Here is a 20,335-nt window from a genome sequence, read left to right on the forward strand (position 1 = left end):
CCACTCTCCCCCTTCCATGCACTTTTCCCCTTTCCCATGACCTTGCACGATCTCAATGTCATTGGGCCTAGTAAGATCGTTTTGTTCTCCCCTGTTCCCCTCCCTTGTCGCGCCCTGAAAACTTGTGTACGAGCGTGATACAAACAAAATTTCATATCACTCCACATAAGGTGGTTTGTGCTAATCTCTCATAGAATAAAGTTCAATCCTTAAAAACTGCAGTCAATAAGGATAAAGAAAAGAATCTCAAAAGGAGAACACAAAGGGTCTCCAGCAACACTGCCCATGCGGAGCTGTGTGCTGCAAAAGTAAAACACAGATGCCTTAAAAGAGACATGGAGGAAAGTAGACTCCATAGTAAAGGTAAAATACAGAACAGAGTTTCAAAAGTCAGAGCAAATAAGAATGAATGAGTGGAAAAAGACTCCACTCATTCAGGATATAAAGAAAAGGGTCCAGAAGTCTAGCAAAAAGTGCTTGAAGTCTCACTAGGAGAGGAGATGAAGCATAACAATGATAAATCTCCCTATCACTGCTAAGCTTGTGTTCTGGGCTGGATGAGTTGGTTAATGGTCAATTACTAGAGTGGTAAGTGATAGCATGCATTGAGTTTTCCTTCCTTCCTTGTAAGTCACACCACATCTCATGTTGCCTTTTTGCTTACTTTACCTTAAGGTACAGACTCATGTTTGTTTGGAATTTCTAAATGTTTAGCTGAATTCTACAGGAACACGATTCAACTTTCTGCTGTAAAAGACACAAACTTCAGCTATATTCTCAAAGGGTTGGTACAAAGGGGGTTTGCTCGGACGTCTGGAATTCTGGGGTCTACTAATTGACTGCAGTAGGCCTGGATTTATTCCATCATGTCACATACATACAAAATCACTTTAGATGTAGTAGTACTCATGAACATTGAGAAAGTTCAGACACAAAACAGAAATAAAAAGTACAGCTTTTGTTTTATTTTGCTGTCAAATGCATTTCAAAGTCGTGCATTTGTAATCTTTTTAAAACATTTTTTGTAAAAGGTGCAGTACATTAAGGGTAGCAAGTTCTTAGTATTCACAAGTCCTTAGTGGGACTGAATTAGCAACTGAGTAGAAAATATACAAAGCTTAAACAAAGTAGTTCTTTGAAATAAGTCTGTGACCACCACCTATAATGACAAGTGATAATACAGGTACTCTATACAGAACAACCAAACTGAGAACAATAAATGGTATAACAATTGGTTGTGTGTAGCCAGGCTAGAGGGTGACGCAACACGTGGTCGACGTCTGGATCTGAATCAGATGGTTGGGAGCACCAGGTAGGTGTGGGTTGCTGGTCTTTAGATGTTTCGGCAAGATGCCTTCATCTTGATTTTACTTACCTTAACAGTGGTGTACCACAATTTTGGATTTTCTTATGTCATGTCCCTCAGTTTTTAAACCACTACTTCAGGCACTAATAGAGTCCCCCTAACTCTCTTCTAGGGAGACCTACTCCAGGCCCAAGATGAAGGCATCTTGCAGAAACGTCTAAGGACCAGCAACCCACACTCTACCTGGTCCTCCCAACCTTCTGATTCAGATCCAGACGTCGACCACGTGTTAGGTCACCCTCTAGCCTGGCTACACACAACCAATTGTTATACCATTTATTGCTCTCAGTTTGGTTGTTCTGTATAGAGTACCTGTACTATCATTTGTCACTATAGGTGGTGGTCACAGACTAATTTCAAAGCACTACTTTGTTTAAGCTTTGTTTATTTTCAACTCAGTTGCTAATTTCAGTCCCACTAAGAACTTGTGAATACTAAGAACGTTCTACCCTTAATGTACTGCACCTTTTACAAAAATATCTTAAAAAAGATGACAAATGCATGACTTCGAAATGCATTTGACAGCAAAATAAAACAAAAGCTTTACTTTCTATTTTTTGTCTGAACTTTCTCAAATTTCATGGGTACTACTACATGTAAAGTGATTTTGTATGTATGTGACATGATAGAATAAATCCAGGCCTACTGCAGTCAATTAGTAGACCCCAGAATTCCAGACGTCAGAGCAAACCCCCTTTGTACCAAGTATTATCAGCCCATAGCTCTGACGCTCTTAGGGCTATCCCTTTAGTTACAAGAAAATATTCTCAAAGGGTGCCTTGACTATGTATTATTGCTGTTGACCCTGTAGTGTAAATTTGTTTTATTTCAGCTAATAAAAGTATATCTAGAAATGTGAATTCAAATAATGCTTATTTATTTTGCCAATTTAACATACTGCCCACCTCATCCCCCGCTCCACAGGCTGTGCATACATAGGCAACGTCAAACTTGGATTATGCAAACAGAGTATATCTGGTTCGGACCACCTATGCGCTGCAACGGGTACAGACCATACACCTATCCCTCCATGTACATATTAGAACAGTCCTTATATTAGCTACCCGTCATATATTGTCATACATTGTATCCAGTGTAAAGGCCTCTGTATGGTACATAATGCCAACTACAAACTAGGCACCAACTAGTCACAAGATTCCAGAAAGACAAATGTAAAAGGTATTTGCCTAGCTGGCAACTGAGAATTAATGTATAATGACTCCTGCAAATACAAGCCCACAAAAAGGAAAGAATGGGAGGACAGGCCCGTTTTGAGCAAGCTGCTACAGCTTGGCATGGATCACCACCGATTCACAATGTAGAACCATGTAAGCTTCACAAAGAGGCTCCACACCTAAATCTTCTGTCTTTGCTCCCAGATCTATCTCCTACCAGTATATGATGTTAGTAGTTGTACATTAATTTAGTGTCAGTTGCCGAAGAATGAATCGGTGTGCTGTAAAAATCTAAATTAACATAAAATCGAATGGTGTCCTTTTAATCCAATACTTTGATTATATCCCAATTGGTGGCATGTAGGAGAAATAGAAACCTAAACAGAAGTCATGCAACAGTTTGAAAATTATAATCTATAAAACAGTTTTACATTTGATAACCACGTACACAATACCATGCAAAAAAAGATTAAGAGGAAGAAATAATCTGATATATCTACAGTGAGACAAACATATTGCATCGTCCTACTGCAAGAACAGGAGGGGCTCAGTAGACCAGGGAAGCCAACAAGCTATGTGATGGGAGTTAAAGGACCCCTGTAATATTCCCTGATCACTATTTTCCCAATAGCAGGAGCAGATCAAGAGAAAGGAAGATGCTACAAGCAGGTGGAGGGTGTTTGAAACTCACGCAGAAACTAGAGACTAAGAAGAATAGACCTAAAAGCCTGATAAGGACTAATCTATTTTGTTCCCAGGAGGACAGCCCATGGCTGGCGGGTGAGAGAAAAAACAGGAGGGGAGAAATATTTGATAGTAGGGGTGTGTCTAGAGGTGGTATCATTGGCAAAGTAGGGTGAACCCTGGCTAAACAGTGAGAATATCTATGCCACAACAGCACCTCAAGAGAAAGAATCACAAACAGGTACTGGTAGGAGTGTGTCCAACAGTTATTTCAATTGACAGAGCAGCACAAAAGGGTGTGAATGTTTATGCCAAGTGAGAGGGGAGAAAATACTTGCTGGCACGAGTTCTCAAGGAGAGTGCTGGGCACTACAACCCACTGACTTGAGTTATAGACGAGACATGAGTGGGAACTATACGACACAGAATGAATATATAAAAGGGAATCCTGCAAATCCTAGAGGTATTGGGACATCAGTTAGTATAGTTATCCATCTTAAATTCTAATCAAAAGGTCCAAGTCTTCACCCAAACTCATATTACTGTTAATAAAGGTGTTTAATTAGAAATTATATTTCATATGTTCTGTTCATCCTTCATCGCAACAGGAACCAAATTCTTTTAGAGGCTTATAAATATTCTTCAGTGTGATATGAGATTTTCTATATAGCAGCAAGATGTCACTTATAGTAACGGTTGCTAGCCTGTCGGACTGTTTTTGATTTTTATAACTATACAAGTGACAGGCACTCTGTTTTATGTGGTGATAAAAAGCCATTAAAACATCTGAAAGACCATAAAGAAGCCAAACTTACCGGGACAATGGCCAGCACCGTTTTGGCTTCAGTGTGCCGGAAGAGTACATCCAGGAAGGAGATAACCTGCAATGTCTTGCCCAGACCCATGCTGTGTGCCAATATGCATCCAAAACCGCTGCTTCCCTTAAACCGCTCCAGGGATTCTACCAGGTTATCATACAAGAAGCGAATCCCTCCGACCTATTGCGAGAAAAAGAAAATGGCAAAAAAAAAAAAAAAATTCAGAACATGGAAGAACACCAGTTATAAGTAACACTAAGAGGCAGCTGAATTATTATAAAAAGGCACAATGTTTGGGGGTATGAGTATGAGAGAAGACATAGTAGGAAGTGTGTAAGGGCAGCAGAAAAAAGGTAAGGAGCAGAGAGTTTGTAACCATGGAAGGGTACATCAAAAATAGGAAACTTAGGATATGACGGGGAATGTGTAAGAGATTTTTAAGAAGCAGACGGGCATGAGGGATGCAGCAGGGAAATATAGTGCAAATGGCCCAAAAAAAGGTAAAGTGTGTAAAAAGCAACAGAGAAAGTTCCACTAGGAAGGTTTACTGTTTTCAAGGTAAGAGATGCGTAAGAAGCAGGTTTAAGGGTGCAGGAGATAGAGGCTAACACAGGAGTGAAATTATCTACAAATATGTTTTGAGCTGTTTAAGAAAAACCTATCGGGCCCTATCACAATGAGGGGTTTCCCTCCCTCAACCAAAACTAAAAGAATCGTCAGAATGTCTGTCAAACAACTAGTCAGAGTCCTGTGTCCACACCTATCTCTAGCTATTGCACTCTACAACTGAGATCAAATCTCACAAATGTTCTTCCACCAGGGGAATGACTCCCTTCTCCTGGTGTATTTTGAGGGTTCTTCTTGACAACTATCCAAAAGGTTCTCAAGCCAGGGGGAGCAAATCCATTCCACATACGATATTTCATTCCACAAAAGTTCACAAAAATTAAGTAGATTCTGATCCAGGAGAAAGATTCTAATCCAGGAGAATGATTCCTTTCTCCCGATTCGGTATTGATTTCAACGTCCTTTCACAGAACCAGTCTCAGGAAGATAGCTCAGGGGCAACGTGCTTGACTGGGAAGCAAGACGAAATGGAGCAACACAAGTTCATATCCTATCATAACATGGGGAATAGCCCTCTTTCTCCGATATCCTCCGTTTCCCCTGGTATGTTACACAGTCATTCAATAGAGTTTGCCATTCCTTCCAAGTTTAAGCAAACTTCCACTCTTTCTCATTAGTATTCTTTTTGTCTGGCTTCCAGACCCTTTTCACACTTCCTTCATCGGGGTCCCAGACCCTTCTGTTGCGTTCAGCAGGGTTCACCTCCACACTGATTTGAAGAAGATTTTCTCCTTGACTCAGTTCTTTGTTGGGGTCCTCGAGCGATCTCTGGTGGTCGTCTGGGGTTGTTCTGACACAAGGAAGGTTTCCTCAGATGCACATTTTGTACACTTCACTTCCCTTCCCTTAACCTTGGGGTTTTTTACCCTTCTCTTATGAGTAGTGAGTTTATGCCAAACACCATGATGATGAAGCTCTCCTCTGTGACTTATCTGGGGTCCTTGACCCTTGCCTGGTGGTCAGCAGGCTTATTGGTACGGCCGCTGGGACCAGGAAGAGCTGTGCTTTCGGGGCCCCCTGGGCACTGTGGTAACCAAGAGGGAGTTCGCCTTAGTCTGCTTTAGATGTGCCGCTGCATTCCCTTCTGGTCCCCCGTACCACCTGTTCCCTTGAATCGGGGGTAGGTGCGTCTCCGAGGCTTCCAGGGACAGCAACCCTCCAGCCTGGTCCTGATGGCTCTTCAGGCTGCCTTTTGCTGTCGGATGGCAACCGTCATCTTTCCTCTGCTCCCCTTCTCTGTGGCCGTATGTGTAGGATGCAATGCTGTTTACCGGGCCATGCCACAGGCAGTAGTTCTTGTCCACAGGCTTGGAGGTTCCTCTGAAGGAGGTCCTACAGCATTAAACCACCCCTAGGGCGAATATTGGTCAGCGGCCGCACCTCCCTGGCATCATGAGAAAGGTCTCCCTCCTGGGGAGTAATGACGACACCTAGTGACTTGTCACTCATAATACAAAAATAGCCAGAAGACTTAGTATTAGAGGAAATCAAGCTATCTATGAGTGACAACAATGGGGAGCTGTAATCTGTTTAAGCATCACCAGGTAACAACTGTCCAAGAGTAATAAAGTACAAGCTTTCCTCAGATGAGGTATGGTACTCAGTCCACGACGATCATTTATACACATGGGATACCTATTCTATTTCTAGTATGAACACAGATTTGAGTGAAAAATAACACTGATCTATTAATAATGGGAATACATTAATCTTCCTTTAATTCCTCAAGCTGGAAAGGTATAGAATGAGTACTCAGTAGCTTCCTTTTCACTCTGCATAATATGATGGTGCGAAGCACGCAATGCTCTTTACTCCATGCCACCTCTTTGCTCTACAGGCCAACTGATTGAATCAGAAGAGCATGAATGTGGTGAGAAGGAAGGAGGGAAAATGCCTTTCTATCCCTATTTCTAAAAGAGGGATTCCCTTCCTACATAACTAAGGGTTCTCGTAAACCGTCAAATAATAAGCTAAGTCCTCTGTCCAAATCTTCTATCTGACCCTACCACTGAAGAAAAAACTTAATTTAAAACTAGGCAAAACATCCTGCCTTCAAGAGCTGTGTTATTTGGCCTCTCCTGGGACTGCTTGTTATCTCTTGTTTGGAACCCTTTTCTGTCGTCGTCAAAAGGTTCACGAAAAAGGCTCTCCAAAACAAAACACAAAATCACAAGTTCCTAAAAATATTGAAGATTTGAATTGGTGTAGATGGCGGGTGTTAAAATTGATTTTTTGAATCTGGTCTGGTGGACAGATTTTAGGAGGACACCCTAGTTATAGGGAAACTTTGAGAGGTTAGCCAAACCCGAATATATACTTGAATGCATTACATAAATCTTTACATCTTAATTGTTTCCATGACAATTGCACAGGACAAACAGATCTCCTTTGTTTTACAAATGAATCACAACTTTTGGCATAGTGCACAAATCGTGAGATGGATTTAGTCCTTATTGTTAGAACGGCTATGCTTGTCCATGAATTAGGCTGCTGTCTCCTGATTACTTCAGGTTTTCTAAACATTTCTGCTCATGGCAAAAGAGAGCGGACAACATCACAATGTTTCTATACCGGCTACCTGGTATTACTCACCATAACTATATTTCTGATGCTTGTAACTGCTTAGATTCACATGCTATGCATAGGCCGACATCTAGTGGAAACTGCAGAGTATTACAGTTGTTGTTTTCGAAACTCGAAAAGGGACGTTGACAGGGCGTGCCAGTAATACTATCCCTAGTGTGACGTCCACTGTACCCATGGTCGTTCACGCGTCGAGATCCCTCAGATTGTTTGAGGTGTATTGTGAGTACAGGTGTATCCAAGCAGATAAGTAAGTACCACAGAAGCTCACATAACATCTATGCACTTTCTCTCTGGGGAGAAAGGGTGGGCGCATGTGAATCTAAGCAGATACAAGCATCAGAAATACGATTATGAGTAATGTATCCCTTTTGAGGCTTGTGGAATCTGCTTAGATCACATGCTATGCATAAATTAGCAAGCAGTGCTAGGAGAAGATGGTGGGTTGTGAGAAGGAGCGGCGGCAGATAGATGTTTTAGAACCGCCTGTCCCACCTGTATATCTGCTTTCGAATGGGTGTCAATGCAGTAGTGCTGAGTGAAAGTGTGTACTGAGCTCCATTTAGCTGCTTTGCAAATGCTGTCTAAAGGGACATTTGCGATAAAAGCAAGAGTAGCTCCTGTGCTCCTTGTGGAGTGAGCTCTTAGTGTAAATGGCAAGGTCTTATTTAATAATGAATAGCATAGTTGTATGCATCTGGACTATCCATCTGGAGATGGCAATTTTGGAAATGCAGTCTCCTTCTCTGCCTGGTGTTACGGAGACAAACAGTTGGTCCGTTTTCTTTCGCGGTCTGGTCTTGTTTACGATATATAGTCAATGTCGAAAACAAACATGTGGAAAAAAAAAGTCGAATTTTTTTTAATGCTTTTTTTTCGAAATGGGGGTGCCCCCCCAAACCCCCACTTTTTTTATTTTACCCATTTTTTATACTTACCAAACCCAAAAAATACATATAAATAAAAAAAATAATAGATCCGACTTTTTTGACTTTTTTTTTCAACATTTTTGTCATTCGACTTTTTATTCTCGACATTATGACTGCACACCCTTGTTTACGTAATAAAGGACCGTCCTGCTTACATCCAGGGTGTGGAGTTTTACCTCAGCTGAGCTAGTTGAATTCTGAAAGAAAGTCGGTAGCTCCATGGATTGGTTCATGTGGAATTTGGAAATTAATTTAGGAAAGAATCTCAGATGTGTATGTAAAACCAATTTGTCTATGTATGATAAAGAAAGGGCCCTGAACCGACAATGCTTGCAATTCACCAACTCTTTTTCTGGAAGGAATAGCTACTAAGAAGACAGTCTTGTAAGTCAGGTGTTTAAGACTCGACTTGTGAATCAGCTCGAATGGGGGTCCTATGAGCTTTGTACATACTACATTGAGATCCCATCCTGGCGGTGGGTTAGAAATTGGAGGGTGGAGTCTTTTTACTCCCACAGGAATGCTTTAATGACTGGAATCTTCCACCACGATACTTTACTATGAGAGGTGGTGTACGCTGATAAAGCTGCCAGGTGGACCTTTATCGAGTTGAATACTAACCCCGAGTTTAGCAAGTGGAGCATATATTTTAGAATGTGGGATGGAGTACATCTATGGGGTTTATTTGTTTAGACTGGCACCAAATTACAAATCTCCTCCACTTGTCAAAATAACAGTGCCTAGTGTTTGGTTTTCGTGCCTCCTTGAGGATATCCATCCATCGCTGTGGTAGATGTCCGAACTCTATGACTTGAGGAGCCATGCTGCCAAGTTCGAGTGTGGTTGCAAATGCACTGTTCCCTCGTGTTGGATTAAAAGGTGGGTCTGACACAGGAGTTTGATGGGAATTGCACATCTCCAGTTTGCGCAGATGCGGATACCATGGCTGTCTCGCCCACATGGTAGCAACTGGGATGAGAGTAATCTGTTCACTGTGAATTTTGTTCATTATCTTGCTCATTAAGGGAGTCGAGGAGGGGGGAGGGCGTTCACCTTGGATTGTGGTTGGGGGAACCTGGACGCTAAGTCTGTGCATTGCTTGTTTTCTCCTGTAGCAAACGAGTCCAGAGTGGGGTAACCCCACTGAAAGAAGATGTGGTCTACAACACTCAAGATTAGTTGCTACTCGTGTTCCTCTGGTAGGGGATCTCTGCTCAGGGAGTCTGCTAGGGTGTTGAGCACCCCTGGAACATGTGGCGGGACAGGGACATCCCCCGTCTGAGTACCCATCTCCATATTTTCTGCGCCAGCTTGGACAGAGTGTGTGTGTGTGTGCGTGTGCGTGTGTCCAGCACAAAGACTTCAGGCAAAGGCAGTCAAGAAAGCAGATAAAACAAAAGCCTAGAAAAACATTCCAGCCTTATAAAAGGCTTTTTTGCCCTCATAGTAGTAAGAAAGACCTGCAAACTACATGTCCAGGCAGCCTCCAGGCCAGGAACTACAATAATCAAGCCACGCTGGGTGTGGCACGTGAATGCGCAAGAACAAAAAAAGGACAGGGTTTGTGCTGGAGTCCTCGATAAGAGCAGTCGCATCAGCAAGCGCTCCGGCTAAGGGGATCTACGCGGGGGGGGGGAGGCACACCTGAGGAAACTTCATTCCGGCCCCTCGCTAGAAAAAGATTAGTGGTGAGGCTAAGGGGGGGGGGGTAGGAGCGGAGCACCAAATAAGCTCACGCAGCACCAGTGGAACACACGCAAGGGGGGGGCACAGCCCAGATAGATCACGTCCCCCCTGCCCTCATAAAAGCTAAGTGTGCCTCATCACTCGTTGCCAGCAGCGACCACCTCTTGGCATGAAATGCTCACCAGCAACCCTTCAAACCATTTGCATGCCGCAAGCATTAATCTGCATGCAATAGAGCTACAGGCGGCTAGCTTCTTCCGCCGCATAGAACGCCATTGGCAACAGCAAACCTTGCGTACTGCATGCTGTTAAGCACGCAGTGTTAACACATAAGGAACCGCAGACCCAGCCACGTACGGCCACATTGGGAGTCGCACATCATAGCCACGTACGTCGGTTAGGGAGAATTTTCCAAAATGTGCTAATTCCTCTCTACCTTAGAGGCCCCTAGCACTTTTGCTGGACTCTGACTTTTTAATTTTGAACCTGTAGAGAGACCTTATTCCCCACTCTCATGTCTTTTTCTGTGATTTGAAATCTGTGTTGTTTAAGTCTGACAAACTCCATAGGCATCTTTTGTGCATTATGTCACAGCGCCTTCAGTGCAGTGGCACAGGGAAGTCTATGAGATTTCCCAAGGTTTAACTACCTTACTCTTGGATGAACTACTGTTTCCAAGAGGAGTAAAGTGAAATTGACTTTACTTCCATTGTAACTTTCTAGACCCAGCACACACTATCTTGCAATGGGGTGCTGGAGGGATTACTCAGCAGTCCCTGGTCTAGCTTCTCATGTAACATGTTTTATGTTACTCTTTACACAATTAATGGAGTTGGAAGTGGTTACTTTTTACTACTGTGTCGTGTCTTTACCACAGGCTGCATTCGCAGCCACAGTAAAGCACCCATGGGTGCCATTTTTGTCAAAATGGGCTGGTCGTCTTTTTTCGCCATTACTTGTTTTGATCCTTTTGGAGTTTTACTCTGTGTGCCAAACCAGGTTTGGTCCCTATGTTTGTTTTGTCTTTGGCGGGCTTCACGAGTGAACCCCGTCTCTGGCTCCAGAGTTTCTGGTGGGGGCAGGAAGTGAGGGAGGTGCCCGAAACTCCCTGTGCTTAGTCTCCTAGGAGACCCAAATGCACTCTGTAGTGATTGGCCAGCTGACTGTCCGGCATGGACAGCCACCCTGCTGGGTGACTGATAGCTGGACTGGAATGAATGGGATAAACCTACATAAAAAGGTGAGGCTTTTGGCTTGGAAGGCAGGGTTGACCACTGGACGAAGGAATCCGAAGAAGAACTTGAAGAGGACGCCTGCTGCAACATCTGGACCGTTGGTTTGCCTTAGTGTGCACTACAACAACCTCAGCCTCCTGGCAATAGGTACCCAACCTTTGGTACAAGTCTGAACTTCACAGGTTGGTAGTGTGGCCGAGTATCCAGGCTTATCTCAAGGGGGGTCAATGTGAGCAGTAATGCAGCTCCCTCCATGTCAATGGCGGCCTCCGCCTCCTTTGCGTGATGGGCCCAGAGCTTGGTCCTGCAATCTTTAAGTCTTAGTTTGAAGAGCCTGCAGGCTCGACAATTCCCCTCGTTGTGGTCGAGGTTTAAATGCAGATTGCACATACTGAGTTTGTCGATCCAAGGAAATGTTGTATTACACCTGGGGCAGAATTTAAAAGGTGTTCTAATCATGTTTGGAAAAGGCAGCTGGACGAGAAAGGGTATGGGACGGAAAATGCATTGTACAATGACCACCCCCCACCCCACTCTCCCTACTGTAAGGGCTTAGGCTGGTGGGCCTTCCAAGGTCGATACGGTCAGTCGAATCTTGAATTCGTCCGAGGGCGCTGTCTTTTCCACAGCGTCAATGAATTGGATGAAGTCGGAAGGAAAAGGACAGAAAGAGTAAACTATTTTTAACTTGACATAACCAAATGGCATTACGCCGAAATTGAACTCTGCGATAAGCGTCTGCTCACGATGGCGGAAAAAAACTATCTGAGGGTCCTCGATGCGTGAAGGACCATTTGTACAGTGGGCGTTACACTAGGGATAGTATTACTGGCACGCCCTGTTGACGTCCCTTTTCGAGTTTCGAAAACAACTACTACGAAGCTTCCACTAGATGTGATCAAAGCAGATTCCACAAGCCTCAAATATATATATGTATAGCATATATCACTCACCGTAATCGTATTTCTGATGATTGTATCTGCTTTATTCACATGCTATGCATAGGCCAACATCTAGTGGTAGTCACAGAGTATTACATGATTCGTTTTCGAAACGGGACGTCCACTGGGCGTGTTAGTAATACTATCCCCTAGTGTGACGTCTACTGTACCCATGGTCCTTCATGCGTCTAGGTCCCTCAGACGGTTTTGTTTCTGACATGGGGTTGCATGAAGTGTAGCGTGAGTACAGAAGTAATAAAGCAGAAAATAGCGTTAGAGCAAGAAAAATCCATGCACCTTTAACTTCAGGAGGCGAGGAAGTTTGTGCGCATGTGAATCTAAGCAGATACAAGCATCAGAAATACAATTACGGTGAGTAATGTATGCCTTCTGAGGCTTGTGGATGTCAAAGTACTGAAGTAGTTGGATCCTGCAGAAGTGAAGCTGGCCCACCTAGCCCCCTAAGCCTGCCAGCCCAACAATCCTGATACTATAAAACTATTGGCCAGGCAAACCCAAGGGGAAAGGGGAATGGAGAAAACAACAAAAGACAAGAACTCCCACTTCAGGTACTTCAGACTGTCTTCACTGGTAGGTTTTTGGATCAGTAGGGTTCCTAAAAGGAAAGTACAGTTGTAAATAAATAATATATTCAACTTACTTTCTGACTATACTCTTACTGTAATATATCTCTAATTACCTGTTGCATAAGCTTGATTTGCCCTTAGGCTGATTCTGAAAGAATAGTGCCGCTGCTTAAGATGCTGTGTATGACTTTTCTCTTATGTCTTCCTTCTCTCTTTCTCTTCTAGCTGTTCTCTTAAAATAAATGATAGCCAATAAATGTAGTTGTTACTATAGCATTTGAATATTTAGCTCTGTAATTTCTTTTGCTAAAAGTATATATTATATGCCAAGTTACCTTCTATGGCATCTGAAGTCTCATTAGTATTCAACTGGCAAATTCAAATTTTGAAAAATAATTCACTGCTTGTACTTCCTCAAATGTCTCTTTGAAAATGTCTTTGGAAGCGCTCGCTCAAAAAAGAAACTGACTCACTTTCGAAATCCGAAGCGTTATCTTCAAAAGAATGGCTCGTATTCAATGTAATCCGTAACAATACGCGACGCAGGGAAAAAATAACATCCAAAATGGCCGCGACGCAAATGCGACATCGAAAGGTCCTTTATTCTAAAACCGCGCTCACAGAATAGCAACAATACGCGTTGTACGCTCGGAAGAGTATGAAAACTAAAATGTTTAGTTAGAAGGTTAATTGAAGTTAATAAAAGTTAGAAACACAGCGAAAAGGATCCGCACGCCTGGTTAGTACCAAAACATTATTTACACGCAAATTGAAGTGCAACTCCTTTCCTTGTATTTCCAAAATATATTCTTGTTTTCCACATAAAAATATTACTATATTCTTTTCTTAAAAATAACCATAAATAAACTTTCAATTCTTGAATTATCTTCTGAACAAAAGTCTTATAGTTTCTTCATAAATACAGAAATACACCTAACTTTTAAGAGTTCTGATGCTCAGCAAACTGGTTCTTTCTGGAATTCTTACTTGACTTTATTTCTAATATGTGGATTAGAACTAAACAAGAGATTCTACACCTTGTGAAAATAATAACTATAACTTTATTTTAACTAGAGCAAAAAATATATGACCTACTCTGATTAACAATTTAATGAAAGGCAGTTTAGAACTATTAAGAGCATTCCAGATGACAACACAATTCTGCCTGCTGTAAACTAAACCAAACACTACTGGGAAAGTGTTCCACCATCTTGGCTTGGGAGCATTTCATCTTTCTAAGTGAAAGTTAGTTAAGGGAATAAGAGCAAACTTTAAAATGAAATGTTCTACACTCTAACCTGAGTTTATTTTAATACTTTAGCAAACCTCCCTTTCTAGCTTTCCTAGAATAATATTTGAAACACCCAATTCTCATAGGGACCGTGCCAATGTGAGATACAAAATGTGAAAACCTGACAGTGGATCTGCTTAGATCACATGCCCTGCAAAGATTAGTGAGCAGTATCTGGAGAAGAGGTGGGCTGTGAGAAGGTACAGCGGCAAATAGATCTTTCAGCACTGCTTGTCCCACCTGTGAATCTGTTTTAGAATGTGTGTCAATGCAGTAAAGGTATGAATGCAACTGAAGTTTATGCTTTACAAATAGCATCTAGGGGGCCGTTTGCAATAAATAGAATAGCTCCTGTGCCTCTGGTAGAGTGAGAGGTAGTGTCCTTTTGGCATTTTTAGAAATGTGATCACTTTCTCTGCCTAGTGCTATAGAAAGAAAGAGCTGGTCTATTTTCCTTAGAGGCTTTGTTTACGTAGAAGACCACCCTCTAATTTCAGCTGAAATAGATGGATTAAAAAAATAAAAAATTGGTAGTTCAATGGATGGTTGACATGGAACTTGGATATCAATTTAGGAGAAAACCTAGGATGTGTTCCGAGGACCTTGTGGATTATAAAGGAGTCTTGTACATATAATGCCTGTAGCTCACGACTATTCTAATTGAGGTGATGGCGTCCAGAAAGGTGATTTTGTTTTTTTAAGTGTTTTAGGCTGGCCTTGGGCATAGGCTAGAAAGGCTGACCCATGCGCTTTGAGCGTACTACATTAAGGTTGCAACACTGTGGAGAGTTAAAGAAATGGGAGGGTATAATCTCTTCACTCCCTCCATGAAATCCTTGATAACAGGCACTTTCCACCAAGACACCGTGGTATATATCGACAAGGTTGCTAGGTGTACTTTGATGGAGTTAAAAACTAGGCAAGAGTAAATAGATAAAGCATGTAGTATAAATGTTGGATGTGAACATTGAACCGGATGTGGAAACCAAGGTTGTCTTGCCCACCTTGCAGCGATCAGGATTAGGGTGACTTGTTCCTGGTGCATCTTGGCCACCACCCTGCTCAGGAGTGGTGAAAGTGGAAAATCTTAAGCACATTTTCCTGTTCAATTCATCCTCAGGGTGGATCTTGATTGAGAAAACCTGGATGCGAAGTCTGGGCATTGTGTGATACAGCTTGTGGCAAACAAGTCTAAAGAAGGATATCTTTGTTGATTTGTCACCCATGTTCCTCTGGTAGAGGGTTTCTGCTTAGAGAGTCTGCTAGAGCAAGGAGTTCCACCTGGAACGTGTTTTGAGTGTTAGGGAGAATTCTCAAAAATGTGCTAATTCCCTTCTACTTTAGTGACCCCCAGCACTTTTGCTGGACTTTAGGACCTTTAATTTCTAACCTGGAGAGAGTGAGCCCTTTTTCTCACCCTCTCATGTATTTTTTATTGTGATTTTGACCCTATGGTTCTTTTTTTAACATTGGGAGTCTGAAACTCCATAGGCATCATATTTTACATTGTGACACACAGCACCTTCAGTGCAGTGGCACAGTGAAGTCGCTTAGATGTCCCAAAGGTTTATATACCTTCTCTTGGTGAAACTACTGTTTCCAAGAGCAGTGAGGTGAAATTGTCTTTACTTACATTTTGTAACTATCTAGACCCAGCATGGGTGGTTATTTTGTCAAAATTGCACCAGTTTTCTTTTTTTCGCCATTTCTTGTTGGAAAGGCCCTTCTTGAGATTTACTCTGCGCAGAAAACCAGGTTTGGTCCCTTTGGTCATTTTGTCTTTGGCAGGATTCACGAGTGAAGCCCGCCTCTGGCTTCAGTGTGTCTGGCAGGGACAGGAAGTGAGGGAGGTTCCCGAAACTCCCAGTGTATAGTCTCCTTTGTCACAGGAATGCCCCCAAAGGTGATTGTCTGGCTGGCTGTCCTTGGAGGACAGCCACCCTGCTGCGTGAGTGACAGCTAGGCTGCAAATGAATATGAGAGACTTGCACAAAGGGGGGAGGTCTTTTGCAAGGAAGGCAGAGTCGACCACTGGACGAAGGAACCAAAGAAGAAACTGGAAGAGAAGCTTGCTGCACCCTCCTGGACCGTTGATTTGCCCAGTGAAGTCAGTGCTGAAGCTCCATATTTTGAATCGACTAGAGAAGCCCGAAAAGGACTACTTCTCCACTTGGGTTGGTGGGACCAACTGACCCCAAGACTAACTTGACTGGAACCCCTCTCCCTGCTGGCTGTACTTCTTCGCTGCTGCTGGAACTGACTGCCAGGCGACAGGAGCACCAGAATCAAGTGCATCGTTTTTAATCCAGACTCTAGCTCCAGGAAGATCCTCCGGACTCCTTTGGAGCAGGATTAACCAAGCCTGAGCGAGCTCAACAGAGTGCTGGACCTCAGAAGCAAGGAAAGTCCAAATTTACCTTAGGGTCCAGTTTGAGTATGGAGATCAGCACTTTCTCTATGAAGTCCATGGGTTTGCCTCTCTCCATTTCTAAAGGAATGCCAGCCACTCTCACATTATTTCGCCTTGAAAAATGTTCTTTCTCAGAGAGCTTCAAGGACAACTTTTCATTCCTTAATTTTAGATCTTTAATTTGATTTTCCATTTTCCCTACTGTGTTATCCACTCCAGTCAAGTGAGTCTCCTCTCTGTTAAAGTTGGAGGTTACTTCAAAGTATCTTTCCTCGGTCCTAGACATCTTACCCTTGATTTCATTAACATCTTGAGTAAGCTTGGTAAGCATGTCCAGTATCTTGTCTTCCCTCTCATCAGAAGCCTTTTCACCATCTCCTTTCTGCCCTTTTGCAGGTTGTTTTTGATCAGATGCCATTGGGTCAGCCATGGTAGAGTAGGGAATCAGTTAAGGTGCAGGAGCTCAGCCTTCAGGCAGCCATCCCTGGAGCTGGCAGTTCTATCTTACCCATGCGAATGGAGACAATTTAGGATATGAGAAGGGTACAACCCCACACTTTAGGGAAAAGGACTCTGAAGATCCTACCCATTATCCTGCTCCACGTATCTCACTGCAATGGCCCGAGAACCCCAATTTGGCAGCTTTCCTCGTCATCCTCGGTTCTTAAAATGGGGCAAGGATGCATTCTTTGTCACAAGGGATAATAACACGCGTACTCATGGAACATATATAAGTAGGTCAAATTCATCATCCACATGGAAAATGCCACCAAGCAAAAGAAAAGTACTAGATTTAACAAAACATGGCATGAAATGGATTGAGCCTGGTTAGAATCCTTTTACGGAATAGACTGGACATTTTGCAAAGCACTCCAAGAGACTCAGTGTGTGCCTTGCTGTAATATGATAAAAACAGATTTGAATAAAGAAGAGTATATGTTAGTAAGTTATTGCATCTATACAATTGATCATAAACTGAAGAGGAAAACCTAAAATGTTAGTTTTTCAGAGTATATCACTCATGTTTATAAAAGCGTGAAGTGGTAAAAACAAGTTGGAGAATTACTTGAGCTTGTCTTACCTGGTGTGGTTTCACTGCTCGAGCCAATTGTGATGCTAGGAATATATCCTCCTCATTTGGCGGGTGGTTGATATTGACCAGTACCCTTCCAAGTGCATCAGGCAGGTTGAGAGCGTCATTGACGTGGGAGCCACTGCTCTCTGCAGTGGCATCATCATCCACATCATTGGTGGAATCACTGCTGTCCACGACCTGAAGGGCCTCGTCCTCTCCCGAACTCAGTTCTATCACCTCTGTGAGACAGGGGAAGGAACGAGGAAAGGCACAAATAGAGGAAAGAGGGCAATGCATTAATGGATGGCATCTCATTATCATAACAAAGTGACTTAAAAACACACATCAAGAAGTCTTTCCTCTTGAGCATTATGACATAATTGTCACTCAATTTGCAAGGGTCGGGAACAGATGTGAATGTGTACCTAAGTTTACAATGTCAAAAAACACTATATCCATATATTGTACAGCACAGTTGAGCGATATGGGTAATTCTAGATTCTCAAAGACAGCCATGAGGAAATACTTCACTTAACTGGTTCACTGCCCAAAGGATAGACTTTTAGTAACCACCTGCTACATTCGTGCTGAATATGCACAAGGTCTCCTTTATAAGGAAGTAATAGCTGAGCCCAATAAATGGGTTCATCTTCTGTTCAGAAATACCTCACTAATATCACAGAAAGCCTGGGCACAATGTCCATCCAAAACCCACTCTGAGCTGATCTCTCTATGCCTGGTCTATCCATTTCTGATAAATGTTTACCACCTGTCCTACGTGTATTTCCACCCCGCTGTACCATCTATCATTTGATGAGCTGGATTAAGTATGAGAAAAGTAGGCAATAAATCTTTATTTCATTTGTAACATGGACACAGAAAATTCAGCTTCCTAACTGCTAATACAGTTGTGAACCTAGTGGGTATACTGTATGCCCTTAGCCTTATCTTGAACTCTGACACAGGGTTCATGCGGGCTGATGGTATAGGCAGAATTTGCCACCTTTTGTTTTTCTTTATTCTGTATAGTTTAAAAAATAAACCTTTAAAATGTTTCTTTAGGACATTACAATATCACAGAACCTTTACATAAATCCTTAAAATCATCTTTAAAATCACATTTAATTCAATCATGTTTTTTATCACCAAGATAATGTTTAAAAGATAAAATGTCCTCCTTTTTGTACAGCAAAAAACAATTCAATGCGCTTTTTACATGTGAAGATCATCTCTTGCTCCAAGTGAGATATGCAGATGTACATTTCATATTATGAGCATTAATCAGTTCCATATTTCTACACATAAGGAGTCAATTTCAAATTACAAGCCAATGTGCAAAGTAGCTTTTTGTGCAAAGTGCACATTTGCAATCACGCAATCCACTATTAAGAGCGTTCCACCATATAAAAATGGAACAGATGTGGATATATTGCACACTTCAATCGAATAGCATATACACACAATAAAATCTCTAGATTTCTCTGGGATTTTTTTAGTAATAAGCATGAGATATATTAATGTTCAAAAGAGCGTCCTACATGGTTCTGAATAAAGATAATGTGCAAATCATCTTTTGTGCAAAAAAATGCAATGTGCAAATATGCATTCCACCATAATGATCAGTAGGACAATTGGATCAGCTAAAAAAAGGTGTTACTCTAAGCACTTCTTTTTAGAGAGCAAATCCACATAATAAGATATCTCATTAATTGTTATGTTTCCACAGTTGACATACTTTCAAAGGCGATGCTCCTACGGTCATATCATTTAATTTGAAACGGCTCATTTCTGTTCAAAAGTTTTTAATGCCAGTTCGATTTGCTGAAGATGATGTACAAGAGCAAATATTAGCGGTTTACGTGTTCCTACCATTAATTTGGCCCATAGATAATCATAGGAATCTACAATTCCCGGATGTTTAAAGGTTTCCACGGGGCAATTGCAAATTGGGAATCTACATTGAGTACTGGAAGTAGTTCCCTTTGCATTAAGCCAATGTGATGTCCGCTCCCGCAAATGGAACAGTTTAAATCTGAATTGCATATACAAGGTTCGAGTTGCCCTACGTGGAAAAGAAATATATGTACTGCAGGGTACTCTTTTTTAGTATGTTCAGCATAATCCCTATACATTTTGTATGTAGGTAAAGCCTAGAGCGTAGAAATCCAGTCCTTTTTCCTTAGCTGGTCGAACAGTTAAATCTAGTTGTGATACACCTAAATCTGTTTGCATATCATTCATGCATATTGTGAATATGTTGAATGATTTCAAGCCATTTTGAGATGCAAGTTAAGTTAAGGTCAACATATAATGAGTTACTTGGTGGTAACAGAATGTTTGCATATGTGCAAAGTGACCTCCATTTCAAACGGCGTGCTAAAGATAGAAGACCAAATTTGTGTCGAATCACAACATTCGGTATAGACATAGCCAGGTTCAGTGCAGATTTTAAAAGTCTACCTTGGAGAGTATCTGCATAGTCATGAATATCATGTAAATAATGATCAATGCAGTATAAAATCACCACCTCAACTTTCAGCGTTAAAAACTATCAACGGTAGATTTTAATATTTACATAGTTTATTATAAATCACCCTCATTTGAGGTAGTAAGGGTCGAGTGTTTTCATTAAGTATGTTAGACCAGTATTTAATCAATGAATAGGTGGTTACTGTATACCCAAGATATGTAATAGACATGCATCTCTCAATCTGAACTTTTTCTATAGCCCAGGTGAATTGTCTAATTTTTTTTCCCTGCGTAAAAAAAAAGATCTTGGTTTTCTCCACATTAGGAGTCAAATTGTGCTCCTTTGCAAAGTTAGAGAATGCATCCAGCTTATTTTGCAGTCCATATGGAGTGGCATCAAAAAGGATGATGTCATCCGGAAATGCAAGCCAGTGTAGTAGAATAGATCCCAATCTAACA

At 41.9% G+C, this 20,335-nt stretch overlaps 1 protein-coding gene across 1 annotated transcript in view; it reads right to left on the reverse strand.

The window, feature by feature from the left end:
- RAD54L2 (RAD54 like 2) overlaps nt 1–20,335 on the reverse strand; it is a 1,748,428-nt gene that overhangs the window by 1,177,704 nt on the left and 550,389 nt on the right. The window contains exons 6-7 of the mRNA XM_069644107.1: nt 17,414–17,646; nt 4,041–4,223 (exon numbers count right to left, since the gene is read on the reverse strand). Of these exons, the coding sequence (XP_069500208.1) occupies nt 4,041–4,223; nt 17,414–17,646 (416 nt within the window). The remainder of the gene's footprint in view (nt 1–4,040; nt 4,224–17,413; nt 17,647–20,335) is intronic.

This window comes from Ambystoma mexicanum, chromosome 2p, assembly GCF_040938575.1.
Source record: "Ambystoma mexicanum isolate Mex_15411 chromosome 2p, UKY_AmexF1_1, whole genome shotgun sequence".
Taxonomy (NCBI): domain Eukaryota; kingdom Metazoa; phylum Chordata; class Amphibia; order Caudata; family Ambystomatidae; genus Ambystoma; species Ambystoma mexicanum.